Source organism: Scyliorhinus torazame, chromosome 5 (genome assembly GCF_047496885.1).
Source record: "Scyliorhinus torazame isolate Kashiwa2021f chromosome 5, sScyTor2.1, whole genome shotgun sequence".
NCBI lineage: Eukaryota > Metazoa > Chordata > Chondrichthyes > Carcharhiniformes > Scyliorhinidae > Scyliorhinus > Scyliorhinus torazame.
The window spans coordinates 144,527,074-144,543,015 of NC_092711.1; the positions used below are offsets into that span (position 1 = coordinate 144,527,074).

Consider the following 15,942-nt stretch of genomic DNA (forward strand, 5'->3'; position numbering starts at 1 on the left):
TGGAGGATCTGGAGACAGGTCACACAGGCAGAACCTGAGGATCGTTGGCCTCTCGGAGGGCATTGAGGGTTCGGACGCAGGGGCATATGTGGCGCGTATGTTCGAGAATCTGCTGGGGGAAGGTTTACTTGACCCTAGGAGGTGGACAGGGCGCACAGAGCACTTGCAAGGAAGCCACGGCTGAATGAGGCGCCGAGCGTGATGGTGGTACGAATGGTGGTACGAATGCCCCGGTTCCTGGATAAGGAACAGATCTTGAGGTGGGCCAGGCAGACGAGCTGCGGTAAATGGGAAAATAACGAGCTGCACATTTACCAGGACTTGGGTGCGGAACTGGCCAAAAGGTCGAGCTTCAACAAAGTTAAAACAGCCTCTTTCAAAAAGGGGTGAAGTTCGGCACGTTGTAACCAGTTCGTTTGTGGGTTACTTACGAGAGCAAGAAATTTATTTTGGATCGCCGGATGAGGCGAAGAACTTTGTTAAGGACAGGGGACTGGCAGGTGATGGAGGACATTGAATTTGGGGGCGAGTAATCCTGTACCTATGCTGGTAACTTTCTTTTCTTTATGGGCTGTGTATGTTGTGTTTTTGTATCAATCTTTTGGCCACTGTTCAGTTTTGTATGCGGGTTAACTTTGTTCTTTGTTCTTGCGGGGGGGGGGGGGGGGTGGAATTTTCATCTTTGTGTTTGTTGGGAATTGTTATGTTTTGCATATGCATGTTGAAGCAGGGGGGGGGGGGGGAGGGGAGATCAATGGGGGCCGAGCAGATGACTAGTTTGGTATGGGGGGGTTGGGATTGCTGTTTTGTTAGTGTGTGTGTGTGTGTGTCGGGGGGGGGGGGGAAAGAGGAGGGAATTGTTCTGCTGACAGGGGAGGGACTGGCACTGGGAGACCAATTGGAGGCCGATGATAGTGGGCGCTCGAGGGCAGACCTGAGGAGGCGCGGGACGCGAGCTGGAGGCTTTTGATTTGATTTATTATTGTCACATGTATTAGTATACAGTGAAAAGTATTGTTTCTTGCATGCTGTGCAAACAATGCATACCATACATAGGGAAGAAGGAAGGAAGGAGAGACTGCAGAATATGTTACAGTTATAGCAAGGTGTAGAGAAAAGATCAACTTAATACGAGGTAGGTCCATTCAAAAGTCTGATGGCAGTAGGGAAGAAGCCGTTCTTGAGTCGGTTGGTCCGTGACCTCAAATTTTGGAATCTTTTTCCTGACGGAAGGTGGAAGAGAGTATGTCCGGGGTGCGTGGGGTCCTTAATTATGCTGGCTGCCTTTCTGAGGCAGCGGAAATTGTAGAGTCAATGGATGGGAAGCTGGTTCGCGTGATGGATTGGGCTACATTCACAACCTTGTGTAGTTTCCTGCGGTCTTGGGCAGAGCAGGCTCCATACCAAGCTGTGATAGAACCAGAAAGAATGCATTCTATGGTGCATCTGTAGAGGTTGGTGAGAGTCGTAGCTGACGTGCCAAATTTCCTTAGTCTTCTGAGAAAGTAGAGTGTTGGTGGGCTGGCCTAAGAAGGGTGATGGTTGATCGGCGGTGGGGGGTGGGTGCTCCCCGACCAGGCGCCTCAGTCCCAGTGCTAACCACTGCGCCACATGCTGCCCCTCAGGGGGTTGCGATCTTGATTAATAAGCGGGAGTCATTTGAGGTAGGGAATATAGTGGTGGACTCGGGGGGTAGGTATATCATGGTGAGTGGGAAGCTGGAGGGTTGCCGGTGGTATGAGTGAATATTCACGCACCAAATTGGGACGACGTGGAGTTTATGAGGCGCGGGTTGGGGAAGATTCCAGACCTGGATTCGCATAAGCTGATCATGGGGTGGTTATAGATCAGAGGTTGGATCGGTCGAGTTCAAGGACAGGGAGGGTGCAAGCCACGGCAAAGGAGTTCAAGGGGTTTATGGAACAGATGAGGGGGGGGGGGTGACCCATGGAGGTTTGGACAGCCAAGAACGGAGGAGTTTTCTTTTTTTTCCCCACGTGCACAAAATGTACTCCCGGATGATTTTGTTCATTTTGAACAAGGCTTTGCTGGCGGGGGTGGTGGATACCGAGTATTTGGCGATTGTTGTGTCGGATCATGCCCCACACTAGGTGCATCTACAGGTGAGCAAGGAGTAGGGTCAGCGACCGCACTGGAGATTGGATGTAGGATTGTTGGCGGACGAGGGAGTGTGCGGGTGGGTGAGGGAGGCCATCCAGAATTATTTGGAGATAAATGACACGGGAGGTTTCGGCAGCAGCGGTTTGGGAAGCGCTGAAGGCGGTGGTTAGGGGGAGCTACTTTTGATACGGGCGCAAAGGGAGAAGGTGTAGTGGCTAGAGATGGATAGGCTGGTTAGGGAAATACTCCAGGTGGACAGAAGGTATTCTGAAGCCCCGGAGGCAGGGTTCTTGAAGGAGCGGCAGAAGCTGCAGATGGAGTTTGGTCTGTTATCCACAGGGAAGGTGGTGGGGCAGCTGAGGAAGGCGAGGGGGGCGGTTTATGAGTATGGGGAGAAGGCCAGTAGGATGCTAGCACGCCAGCTAAAGAAGAGGGAGGTGGCCAGGGAGATAGGAAGAGTGAAGGACAGAGGGGGGAACACGATCTTGGACCCAGTGGGGGTGAATGGGGTGTTTAAGGAGTTTTATAGTCGGCTGTATGAGTCAGAACCCCCAGCTGGGGTGGAGGGGATGAGGCAGTTTTTGGAAGGGTTGTAGTTTCCAAAGGTGGAGGAAAGGTTAGTTGAGGGGTTGGGAGCCCCGATCGGGATTGTAGAAGTAATAGAGGGAATGGAGGCCATGCAGTGGAACACAGGGTCATTATATGCAGACGACCTCCTCCTATACATTTCTGACCCGTTAGGGGAGATGGGGGAGATTTTGCGGATCTTAGGAGAATTTGACCAGTTCTCGGGGTACAAATTGAAGATGGGTAAGAGCGAGGTTTTTGTGATCCAGGCGAGCGGGCAGGAGAGGAGACTGGGGGAACTGCCGTTTAAAATGGTGGGAGTTTCCGTTACTTGGGAATTCAGGTGGCACGGGGATGGGAGCAGTAACATCAATTAAATTTGACCCGGATAGATGAACAAAGAAGGAGGACTTTCGGAGGTGGGACATGCTTCCGTTGTCACTGGCGGGGAGGGTACAGACCGTAAAAATGACGGTCCTCCCGAGATTTCTGTTTGTTTTCCAGTGCCTCCCTATTTTTATACCAAAGGCCTTTTTTAAGCGGGTGAACAGGGTGATTTTTGGTTTTGTGTGGGCGGGTAAAACCCTGCGAGTAAAGAAGGTGCTGTTAGAGCGGGGTGGGGTGGGGGGCACTGCCGAACTTTAGTAACTACTACTGGCCAGCAAATGGGTCAGCGTGGGAGCGGGTAGAGGTGGAATCATTTAAGGGCACAAGTTTGGGGGCATTGGTAACGGCCGTTCTCCCCAGCCCGGTACTTCACAAACCCAGTGGTAGTGGCGGCTCTAAGAGTTTGGGGGCAGTGGCGGAAGCATACAGGAGTGCAGGGAGCGTTGGTGTGGGATCCAATTTGTGGCAACCACTGGTTTGTCCCGAGGAGGCTTGATTGGGGGCTTCGGAGGTGGCAGAGAGCAGGGATTACATAGAACAGTACAGCACAGAACAGGCCCTTCGGCTCTCGATGTTGTGCCGAGCATTGTCCGAAACCAAGATCAAGCTATCCCACTCCTGTCATTCTGGTGTGCTCCATGTGCCTATCCAATAACCGCTTGAAAGTTCCTAAAGTGTCCGACTCCACTATCACAGCAGGCAGTCCATTCCACACCCTAACCACTCTCTGAGTAAAGAACCTACCTCGGACATCCCTCCTATACCTTCCACCCTGAATCTTATAGTTATGCCCCCTTGTAACAGCTACATCCACCCAAGGAAATAGTCTCTGACCGTCCACTCTATCTATCCCCCTCATTATCTTATAAACCTCTATTAAGTCGCCTCTCATCCTCCTCCGCTCCAAAGAGGAAAGCCCTAGCTCCCTCAACCTTTCCTCATAAGACCTATCCTGCAAACCAGGCAGCATCCTGGTAGATCTCCTTTGCACCCTTTCCAATGCTTCCACATCCTTCCTATAATGAGGTGACCAGAACTGCATACAATACTCCAAATGTGGTCTCACCAGGGTCATGTATAGTTGCAGCATAACCCCTCGGCTCTTAAACTCAAGTCCCCTGTTAATAAACGATAACACACTATAAGCCTTCTTAACGGCCCTATCCACTTGAGTGGCAACCTTCAGAGATCTGTGGACATGAACCCCAAGATCTCTCTGTTCCTCCACATTCCTCAGAACCCTGCCGTTGACCCTGTAATCCGCATTCAATTTTTTCTACCAAAATGAATCACCTCACACTTATCAGGGTTAAACTCCATCTGCCATTTTTCGGCCCAGCTCTGCATCCTATCAATGTCTCTTTACAGCATACAACAGCCCTCCACCTCACCCACTAGTCCACCAATCTTGGTGTCATCAGCAAATTTACTGACCCACCCTTCAGCCCCCTCCTCCAAGCCATTGATCAAAATCACAAATAGCAGAGGACCCAGGACTGATCCCTGAGAAAACATGTTGCTTGACCGACAGATAACATCATCAACGGGCTCAACTGGGATTTGAAACCGCTATCTTCAAGACCAAAACACCCAAAGCGGGAATCATTCCCCCAGACCAACGAGCCCCTCATTTGAGAGGATTGAGAGGCTAGGGGATCTATTTATTGATGGGAGCTTTCCACGTTTCGAGGATTTGGAGGAGGAGTTTGAATTGCCGCGAGGGAATGGGTTTCGATACCTGCAGATAAGGGATTTTGCGCGAAGGCAGTTTCGACCTTTCCGCTTCTACCGCCACAAAGGGATACAGGACAAGGTGGTTTCTGGAACGGGGGTGGGGGAGGGGGAGGTTTTGGAAATTTACAAAGAACTTATGGAGTGGGAGGAAACCCAGTTAGGTGAGCTAAAGTGTAAATGGGAAGATGAGTTGGGAGGGGAGGTAGAGGCGGGTCTGTGGGAGGATGCTCTGAACAGAGTCAACACGTCCTCATCATGTGCCAGGCTCAGCCTGATACAATTCAAGGTGGTTCATCGGACACACATGACGGTGGCCCGGATGAGCAAGTTTTTTGGGATAGAGGACAGGTGTGTGAAGTGTGCGGGAGGGCCCACAAACCATGTCCACATGTTTTGGGCATGCCCGAAGCTTAGGGGACACTGGCAGGGATTTGCGGATGTCATGTCCATTGTGCTAAAAACAAGGGTGGCGCCGAGTCCAGAGGTAGCGATCTTTGGAGTTTCGGAAGAACCGGGGGTTCAGGGGGCGAGAGAGGCTGACGTCTTGGCCTTAGTCGCCTTGGTAGCCCGGAGACGGATATTGTTAGCATGGAGGGACACAAAGCCCCCAAAATCTGGGGTTTGGGTCAGCAACATGGCTGGGTTTCTTAGACTTGAGAAAATTAAGTTCACCCTGAGAGGATCAACGTTAGGGTTCGTTCGGAGGTGGCAGCCGTTTATCGACTCCTTCAGAGGAAACTAAACTGTCAGCAGAGGCAATAAAGGGTGGGGGGGGTGATGGAAGAGGGGGGAGTTTGGCTACGTTGTGTCTAGAGTAGGCGGGAGCAGTGGGAGATGGAGGGATGTTTACCCACTGAACTATGTTTAGTACATTTGTATCGCTTATTGTTATAAAAGCATAAATGCCTTAATAAAATGTTGAAAAAAAAACTTTGCCCCTCGCACCTTAAACCTCTGTCACCTGGTAATTGACTCTTCCAACCTGGGAAAAAGCTTCTGATTATCCACTCTGTCCATGCCACTCATAATTTTGTAAACTTTTATCAGGTCGTCCGTCAACCTCCGTCGCTCGAGTGAAAACAATCCGAATTTATCCAACCTCTCCTGACAGCTAATACTCTCCAGGCCAGGCAACATCCTGGTAAACCTCCTCTGTACTCTCTCCAAAGCCTCCACATCCTTTTGGTATTATGGTGACCAGAATTGTCGGCAATATTCCACGTGTGGCCTAACTAAGGTTCTGTACAGCTGCAGCATGATTTGCCACTTTTTAGACTCAATGCCCCGACCAATGAAGACAAGCATGCCGCCTGCCTTCTTAGCTCCTTATCCACCTGCGTTGCCACTTTCAGTGATATGTTTATTGTAATTTCCCAATCTACCACAGACAACTTGTCCCTCATACCCTGACAGTTTCCTTCTGCGGGAAACACCCAGATAAATTAGGCAAAAGAACCCTGTAACCACCATAGCCCATCTTCATGGCAACATGGCTGCTTTGGGAACTAAATATCTTCCAACGTGCAAACACCTTTTCATTCTGTGTTCCTCGTCAAACTTGGAACCAAGTGATCGCAACGAGGCTCAAAAATGGTCAGCCCACCGGAGGCAGCGGTGTTAGACCGGCCAGTCCAGCAGAAAGAAACCCTCCAATCATCACCATTCACCAGATGTCAGAATGAACAAAATGCAGTCCTGGATGTCAGTGAGAGCAGAAACAATAACAACGGAGCCAACATCTGTAATTTATTCTGAACTTGTTGGAGTCACAACAGGTGTGATGAATCACAAAAACCCCTTCCCACATTGAGAGCAGTTGAATGGTCTCTCCCCAGAATTAACTCGCTAGTGTCTCTGTAGTTGGGATGGATCATTGAATGTTGTAGCCACCTGGGTTGGCCACTTCCCGACTTAAAATGGAGAATCGCAAAGGCTGAAGGGAAATTCAGCCAACACAGGCAAAGACTAGCAAGTGCAGAAATCATGTATATTGAAACCTGCAAAACAACCAGACAGCACTGAAACCAGCAGCCATCTGCATAGTAATGCAGCAGCCACCTACATAGTAATGTGCGATTCCAAGGCACAATGGCAACAGTTAAGGTAAATAAAGCCAAGCCAGACTCCTCGGTGCCAGCAGGAGCCAAGACAAAGGAAGGCCAATGAACATTTAGGGACCGCCCAACGATCGGGGAACAACTCCAGTATTGGAGAAATCGATCACAGTGATCGGAAAGCAGTCCAATCACTTGGAACCAGGTACGGGGTCCGCCCCGAAAGGCGGGAAGCCCCTGGGGACTATGAAGTAAAGCCCCCAAGTTCAAATCGTCCTTCTTTGGCAGGGTCACTCAGCAACTTGAATCAACCCGTGAGAGTGACCTGTCTCAGCTGCCACTCCACCCAAGTAAGTCTCAAGTCAACGCTCGCTACGAGATAGGCCCTCCTAGCTACAAGTCCATACTACCTTTTGAATCCTGCAGACTCAGGACCTGAACGAAAGGCCATTTGTTCCCCATACCTGGTGGGCCAATTCCGAAGCTAAATATAGGCCTTTTAGTGATAGGAATAGACTAGAAAGTAGAGTTTATGCATGAGTAGTGATTTACTGTGTATAATAAATGATTTTTGATTTGAATCTTGCCAATTGGTGTGTTGAGTTATTGATCAGTCCTTGAACTTGAACCTCGTGGCGGCATCATAAAAATACCCAGCAACTCTAGAGCGAAGGTTATAAAACAGCCAATTGAACCAACCAAAAGTTAGCAACAATGTCTCCCCTGCACAGAGCAGGTGAATGGCTTCTTCCAGGTGTGAACTTGCTAGTGTTCCTGTAGGGTGTATGGATATCTGAGTCCCTTCTCTCACTAAGAGCAGGTTAACGCCTTCTCCCCTGTGTGAACTCGCTGGTGTCTCCGCAGGTGGGATAACCAAGTGAATCCCTTCTCACACTGAGAGCAGGTGAACAGCCTCTCCCCAGTGTGAAGTCGCTGGTGTGTCAGCAGCCTGGATAAGTGAGTGAATCCATCCTCACACTGAGAGCAGGTGAACGGCCTCTCCCCAGTGTGAACTCGCTGGTGTGTCAGCAGCCTGGATAAGTGAGTGAATCCCTTCCCACACTGAGAGCAGGTGAACGGCCTCTCCTCAGTGTGAACTCGCTGATGTCTCCGCAGGCCGGATGATTGAGTGAAACCCTTCTCACACTGAGAGCAGGTGAACGGCCTCTCCCCAGTGTGAACTCGCTGATGCCTCCGCAGGTCGGATGATTGAGTGAATCCCTTCTCACACTGAGAGCAGGTGAACGACCTCTCCCCAGTGTGAACTCGCTGATGTCTCAGCAGGTCGGATGATTGAGTGAATCCCTTCTCACACTGAGAGCAGGTGAACGGCCTCTCCCCAATGTGAACTTGCTTGTGTGCCAGCAGGCTCGATGAAGTAGTGAATCCCTTATCACACTGAGAGCAGGTGAACGGCCTCTCCCCAGTGTGAACTCGCTGGTGTGTCAGCAGGCTGGATAACCGAGTGAATCCCTTCTCACACTGAGAGCAGGGGAACGGCCTCTCCCCAGTGTGAACTCGCTGGTGTCTCTGCAGGTGGGATAACTGAGTGAATCCCTTCTCACATTGAGAGCAAGTGAACGGCCTCTCCCCAGTGTGAACTCGCTGGTGTGACAGCAGGCTCGAGGAAGTAGTGAATCCCTTCTCACACTGAGAGCAGGTGAACGGCCTCTCCCCAGTGTGAACTCGCTGATGTATCCGCAGGGCGGATGAATCACCGAATCCCTTCTCACATTGAGAGCAGGTGAACGGCCTCTCCCCAGTGTGAACTCGCTGGTGTTTCTGCAGAGCGAATAACCGAATGAATCCCTTCTCACACACAGAGCAGGTGAACGGCCTCTCCCCAGAGTGACTGCGCCGATGAGCTTCCAGCTGAGATGGGGCCCTGAATCCCTTCCCACAGTCCCCACATTTCCACTGTTTCTCCAGGGTGTGGGTCTCCTCGTGTCTCTCCAGGTTTGTCGATCAGTTGAAGCCTCGTCCACACACAGAACACGTGTACGGTCTCTCCCCGCTGTGAATGGTGTGATGTTTTTTCAGGCTGTGTAACTGGTTAAAGCTCTTTCCACAGTCAGTGCTCTGGAACACTCTCACTCGGGTGTGTGTGTCTCGGGGCTTTTCCAGTCACACTGATGTTTTGAAGCCGACAGAAAAGACAGACATTTCTCCTTCTCGATTCAAAGTCCGGTGATACTCAGTTCCAAGGAATTGAGAGACTCAGTCAGATTGAGACGTGACATTTGAGATTTCTGTCTGTAATTCCTCCTCTTCTAATATCCTGTAAAAACAATTTATAAAAAGTTACTTTACTTCTCCTCATTTTGGAGAAGGTATCCTGAGGGTAACGACAGTCTGGCCGTGGGGTTAATCCTCCGGGTCCTCAGTCTTATTGAGGAATGTCCCCTTGGATCTATTGTGGTGGTGATTCTTTTGTATTTTTGTTCTTTTGAGACGGTTTATGTGTTGTTGACTTTATTCCACTCTGGTACAGACGGGGCTTTTATCTGTGAAAGGAGCAGTTTGGGGAAACTTTGGTAAAGTGAGTTGGAGGAGGGGGTAATGGCGCACGTCCGATTGTGGTGTGAAAATCTGTTCCTGTTCTCTCTGTCGCCTAACTAATGGCATCAGTTAATCTGCAAATTTTCTCAGGGAATGTACGGGGCATCCATCACCCTATCAGAAGGAAAACGATCCTCTCCCTTTCTTAAGAAGAAAGTCGACATAGTTTTATTACAGGAAACTCATCTGGATTATGAGGAACACTTTAAATTGAGGCGGGATTGGATGGGGCAGTTTTTTTCACCTCTTTTTGATCCAGTAACAGACTTGTGGCAATGCTTATTATACACTATCCAAGCAGTCAGGGTACCTCTGCCGATTACAATGTGCATGTCAATTTCCTTTGTGCCGATCCCTCCATCTCCCGTCCCTCCCCTCCGCCCCCTTCACTCGTCGTTTCTGGGTCCTTTCCTGGGCCCTTCACTGTACAATGGGAGTTATCTGTTATTTACAAGTGGACGGTGCCCTCCCTTCCCCCCCGCGCACTCCCTGTCCTGTTTTAAACCTTCCCTTGGGGTTCCTCTTCTTGTGTTTTTGTTCTGGGCTCTCTGGTCTGTGTCAGTTGGTTTCTGGTTCTCCCTCCTTGTCCCAGTAGCCCCCCCTCCCCTTTTCCTGCCTGCTCCCTGTGATCCCGTTGGCTCCCGTACATTCATCTCCCTCCCAGTGTTCCATTGGCCGCTGGCTTCAAACAGGTCCTGGAACAAGTTGGTGAATGGCCTCCACACTTTGTGGGAACCATCCTCTGACCCTCGGACGGTGAACTTGATCTTCTCCAGGTGGAGAAATCCCGATTGGTCTGCCAGCCAGTCTGCAGCTGTGGGTGGTGCTGCTAATCGCCAGCCGAGCAGGATTCTCCAGCGGCCGATTAGAGAACCAAAGGCAAGGGCGTCCGCCCTCTTCCCCATGAATAGTTCTGGCTGGTCCGATACCCCGACGACTGCCATTTGTGGGCACGGCTCCACCCTCATAGCCATGGACATTGCCTCTAAATAGGAATTCGACAAGTGTGGGGCATACCCAGAACATGTGGGCATGGTTTGCCGGGCCCCGCTGGCACCATTCACGTTTGTCCTCCATCTCCGGGAAGAACCTGCTCATTCGGGTTCTTGTCAGGTGTGCTCTGTGCACAACATTCAGCTGCGTAGGAGAAGGTGGAGTTGGTTCCGTTCAGTGCTTCGCTCCAGAGTCCCCACCCTATTTCCGTCCCTCGCTCTTCCTCCCATTTTTCCTGGGTTTGGTCAAGTATGAAAATGAAAATCGCTTATTGTCACAAGTCGGCCTCAAATGAAGTTACTGTGAAAAGCCCCTAGTCGCCACATTCCGGCGCCTGTTCGGGGAGGCTGTTACGGGAATCGAACCGTGCTGCTGGCCTGCCTTGGTCTGCTTTCAAAGCCAGCGATTTAGCCCAGTGTGCTAGGAGCGTATCCTTATTAAGAGTTGTCCGTACAGGTCCCCACAGTTTCCATTCCCCAGACTGTCTGCGTCCAGTAACCCCTCTTGCATTGTGCTTCTCAGGGTTCCTGGGTGTGCTGGTGTCTCCTTGTGGAGAAAATTTTTGACCTGGAGCTCATCCCTGTTTGGTAGGTCCAGCCTCTCCGTCAGCTCCTCTAAGGTCGCTAGTCTATTTCCCGTGTAAAAGTCCCGAACCATCAGTGTTCCCCCGTCCTGTCTCTACCTCTTGAAGGTGGTGTCGAGAATGGCTGGTGCAAACCTATGGTTGCCGCAGATGGGGGCCATGAAGGACACATCGGTCAGACTGAAATGCTGCCACATCTGGTTCCAGGTTCTCAGGGTAGCTACCACCACTGGACTTGAGTGTTTTGCTGGCGGGGATGGGAGTGTTGCCGTGGCGAGGGCCCGGAGGGTCATTCCTGTACATGAGGACTCGGCCATCATCAACCATTCCATGTCTGGGCCCTTTACCCATCTCCTCACTCTTTCGGCCGTGGCTGCCCAGTGATAGTATTGCAAGTTAAGGAGGGCCAAGCCTCCCATGATTCTTCTCCATTGTAGTACTGTTTTAGGGATTTTTGAATTCTTGCCCCTCCGCACACAAACGATGTTAGGTTAGGTGGGTTGACCATGATCAATGCACCAGATTATGGGAATAGGATGGGGAGTCTGCCTCTGTGAGTGCTTTTCTGAGGGTCAGTGCAGACTTGAAGAAGCGAATGGCCTCCTTCTGCACTATAGAGATTCTACGTCATCTATGCTATTTTAATTTGACTATGTTGCTAGTCTGTTTTGTAATTTTTGGGGTATGCGCCCTGCATTGTTATGCTTCTGTTTTTATATCATCTTACCATCTTTCCCCACTCACTATGTTAACCTGTTAACTGATCTGGCATTTCATCTTGGGGCTCTGGTCGCTCAAATATCCAGCTATGAATTAATTCTGCAATATGTTGCTTGCATTTATGCGGCAGTATCAGTTGTTCTACACTGTACCCATTTTCCATCAATATTTCTGTTATTTTGTTGCATTCATTGTTTTAAAAATGCTGAAGAAAACATAAAAGAAATATTAAAAATCTGTCCAACTCATCCTTGATTATATTCAGTGACCCACAGACTCCACGGATCCCTGTGGAAGCGAATTCCATAGACTAATAGCCTTTTGAGGGAAGAGATGACTGGAAATATATAAGTGGCGACAGTACAATATTACACAACCAGAAATAATAGTAAATGTAGTTTATTGCAGACCATAAATAATATATCTAATTTAAAACTACTAGACATATCTCTAACCGATATTAATTTACTGTCCCATTAAATAGCAGCCATCTCCTGGAGAAACCAGCCCTTTAATTGTGATAAAAGGAAATTACTGCAGGTGCTGGAATCTGAAACGAAAGAGAAAATGCTGGAAAATCTCAGCAGGTCTGGCAGCATCTGAAGGGAGAGAAAAGAGCTGACGTTTCGAGACCGATGACTCTTTGTCAAAGTCTTGTCAAAGAGTCATCGGACTTGAAACAACAGCTTTTTTCTCTCACTACAGATGCTACCAGACCTGCTGAGATTTTCCAGTATTTTCTCTTCCTTTAATTGAACATCAGGAAAGAGACCATCCTTTTATTTATTTTTATTTTTAATGCATTTTATTCAAACTTGTATCAAAGTAGGTTACAGCAAATAAACACCCCCCCCCCCGGGAAACATTCTTGCCAACAATCAACGATACGGTCTGTACAGATTTTTCTCCTTTTTCACCCCCCCCTCCCCCTCCCCCCCTGCGACGAACAGCTCCTCAAACATGGTCACAAACATCCCCCACCTTTTCACAAACTCCCCTGCTGCAACCTTAACTCAGACTTTATCTTCTCCAACCGCAGTAAGTCGTGCAGGTCACCCAACCGCGCTGCTACCCCCGGTGGCGAGAGACCATCCTTTTAGCCAGACAAATAAGTGTGTCAAGCTGAGGGAGCAAAGGATGTCAATGTCTTTGAGAGAGAGAAACCTGGGCCAAGCTTTGCAGAGTCTGCACCCTCCCTGGATTCACTTCCTTTCCCTTCAGTTGCTGCAAGTGACCAGTTGAAGGTCAGAATGAGACAATAAATGGAAAGGGGGAGAAAGGAAAGTGTTTTACTCACAGATGTTGGAGACAGGAGTTTTTTTCCTTCACTTCCGCTGTGACATCACAATGGGGCCCTGCTTGAATCAGCCAATAGGAAGTACTCTATTCCGCGCAGTCGTCACCGGGTTCCAGTGCGCAGGCCCGGCGCTCCCCGCCCCCACCCGTTGTTTCGCCCGCCCCCTGAACAAGGGGGAAAAAAAACGACAACAGAACCTCCTCGAGACAAGGTTTCCAGGCAACCGGCTGATGGCCAGAGCGAGAAGCCAATCGGTGATCTCCTCCTGCCCACGACTGCGCATGTCCAAGGGAGAGGGGCGGCTGCGCATGTGCAAAGGGTAGCCCGCCTTCTGACCTTTTACCTGAGGTATTGACCAATGGCCAGAGTTGGAGGACCAGAAGGACTCTGGTCCTCCAGCTAATCAGCGCGGGCTTTGTGTGACTGCTCGACTGAACTTCACAAGGACGCAAACTTCCTCCTGTCTCCAACATTTGTGAGTAAAACACTTTCTTTTCTCCCCCTTTCCATTTCTTTTCTCATTCTGACCTTCAATTGGTGACTTGCAGCAACTGAAGGGAAAGGAAGTGAATCCAGGGAGGGTGCAGAGTCTGGGAAGGTTAGCCCAGGTCTCTCTCTCTCTCTCTCTCTTAAAGACATTGACATCCTTTGCTTCCTCAGCTTGATACATTTATTTGTCAAGATCTTCTCAGAAGCCCAAATATGACATTCATGAACCCTGCCGCTGCCCAGCTTGTAATATAATTAGGAGCCAATTTAGCTCAGCTGGTTAGTGATGCAGAGCGAGGCCAGACTGGTCCTCCCACATGATTGCCGGAAGGAGGACAGCACGGTGGTGCAGTGGTTAGCACTGCTGCCTCACGGCGCCGAGGTCCCAGGTTTGATCCAGGCTCTGGGTCACTGTCCGTGTGGAGTTTGCACATTCTCCCCGTGTTTGCGTGGGTTTCACCCCCACAACCCAAAGATGTGCAGGGGAGGTGGATTGGCCCAAGCTAAATTGTCCCTAAATTAGAAAAAATGAATTGGGTACTCTAAATTAAAATTAAGAAATGATTGTTGGAAGGATGCCCTCCAGCTTTCTCGCCAGAACTTTAGATAGCAGTTTCAAGTCAACATTCAAAAGAGAGATTGGCTGATAAGAGACACACTCCTGTGATCCTTGTCCGCTTTAGAATCAAACAGACATAAACCTCACAAAGAGTCGATGGCAGCATACTTGAGTCAAAGTGATAATACATACCCACAAATAGATCCAACAGTAAATCCTCAAATCCCCTGTAAAACCCACACCCACAGCCATATGGTCCCAGCGCTTTACCTTCATGGTCTTTGACATCGCTTCCCTAGAAAGAGTAGCCTTAAGAGCCTCATGCTGTCTTTCTGAGGCCTCCGGGAGATTCAAGGAAGAGAAATAATGCTCCACACCGCCAACACATCACCAGACTGCTCAGACTTGTATAATCCTGCATAGAATTCCCGAAATTTCGGTTTATTTACTCCGTCTTCATGGCTCTTTTCCCTCCGCCAAGCCACACAGAGAAAATCGCTCTGAAGTCGGCATTTGTATTTGCTCGGGTTACTCCCAAACTCGTACAACTTCTGCCTCGCAATCTTTCAACTTTTCTCAACCTGCTGAGTAAATAGGGAGTCTTGCTGCATTAACCTCCTTCAGCAATAGCTTACTCGGGCCTCCTTAAAATTCTCCTCGGCCTTCGCCAAACAAACCTCCAGACGCCGCTGGTTCTCCAGCACCTGAATCTTTTATTAGCAGGGTAAGAAATGATTACCCCCCCCAGCACCACCCGGCATAAACTTCACACGTCTGGAGGGGGAAATACCAGGGGCCGAGTTAAAGAAAAGGAAGAACTCGCTACACATTTTAAGGAAGAGTTTAAGTGAGGTACCTCTTAGCAGGAAGGCATCAAACCTCCACGTTCTTGACCTGGGGGTAAGCCCTCGAGCAGAAGCTCCTGAAAAATGGGGGGGAGGTGGGGGGGCTGGTGAGGTGGATTGGTCCAAAATTATAATGTTTCCTGTGGTGCAGGAGGACACCAGGTGTCGGATCGTCTTCGGCACAAAAAAGTCGTTGATTCTAGTATTACATTGATGTGGGGCTGGAAAGAACGTAAAATCTCCGCCCCTCAGATGCAAAGTTCTCCAAACATCCATGTAACGTACCTTGGTAACCGGGAGCTTATTTACCAGAGGATATAAGTGGCAGTTGAAGTCGCCAACCACAAAAATGTTAGTTGAAGCTAACTTTGCGAAATCCACAAAAGCATTCGTAATTAACTCCGGGAGTAATTCGGGGATCCATAAACATTCATTATTGAAACAACATCTCCATGCACCAAACCTCTAATGATCACATATCTATCTGCTTTGTCCTTTGTGCAGGTTTCAACTTTAAAAGGGATATTTTTATTAATAAAGTTTGCCATACCCCTGCTACTTGATGAAAAAGAGGCGAAAAATACCTGCCTCACCCAATCCCGCCTCAATTAAATGTATTCCTCATATCAGAATCTTGACAGTGCAGAAGGAGGCCATTCGGCCCATCATGTCTGCACCTGCTTTTGGAAGAGCACTCTCCTTAAGCCCATGCCTCCAGCCTATCCGAGTCATCCAGTAACCCAACCCAACTTTTTTGAACATAAGGGGCAATGTAGCATGGCCAATCCACCTAATCTGCACATCTTTGGACTGTGGGAGGAAACCAGCGATCCCGGAGGAAACCCACAAAGACACTGGGAGAATGTGCAAACTCCACACAGCCAGTCACCCGAGGCCGGAATTGAACCTGAGACCCTAGAGCTGTGATGCACCCGTGCTAACCACCGTGCCACCGTGTCGACCCCAATTGAGTTTAATCTAGATGTGTTTCCTGGAATAAAGCTGTGTCAACTTTCTCCTTAAGAAAGGAGACA

The 15,942-nt window shown here is 49.5% G+C and overlaps 1 protein-coding gene across 1 annotated transcript in view; it reads right to left on the reverse strand.

The window, feature by feature from the left end:
• Positions 1 to 6,552: 6,552 nt before the first annotated feature.
• Positions 6,553 to 15,942, reverse strand: part of LOC140419995 (uncharacterized) — a 55,431-nt gene continuing 46,041 nt past the window's right edge. Inside the window, exon 2 of the mRNA XM_072504031.1 lies at positions 6,553 to 8,645. Coding sequence (XP_072360132.1) covers positions 7,674 to 8,645 — 972 coding nt within the window. The 3' untranslated portion in view covers positions 6,553 to 7,673. The remainder of the gene's footprint in view (positions 8,646 to 15,942) is intronic.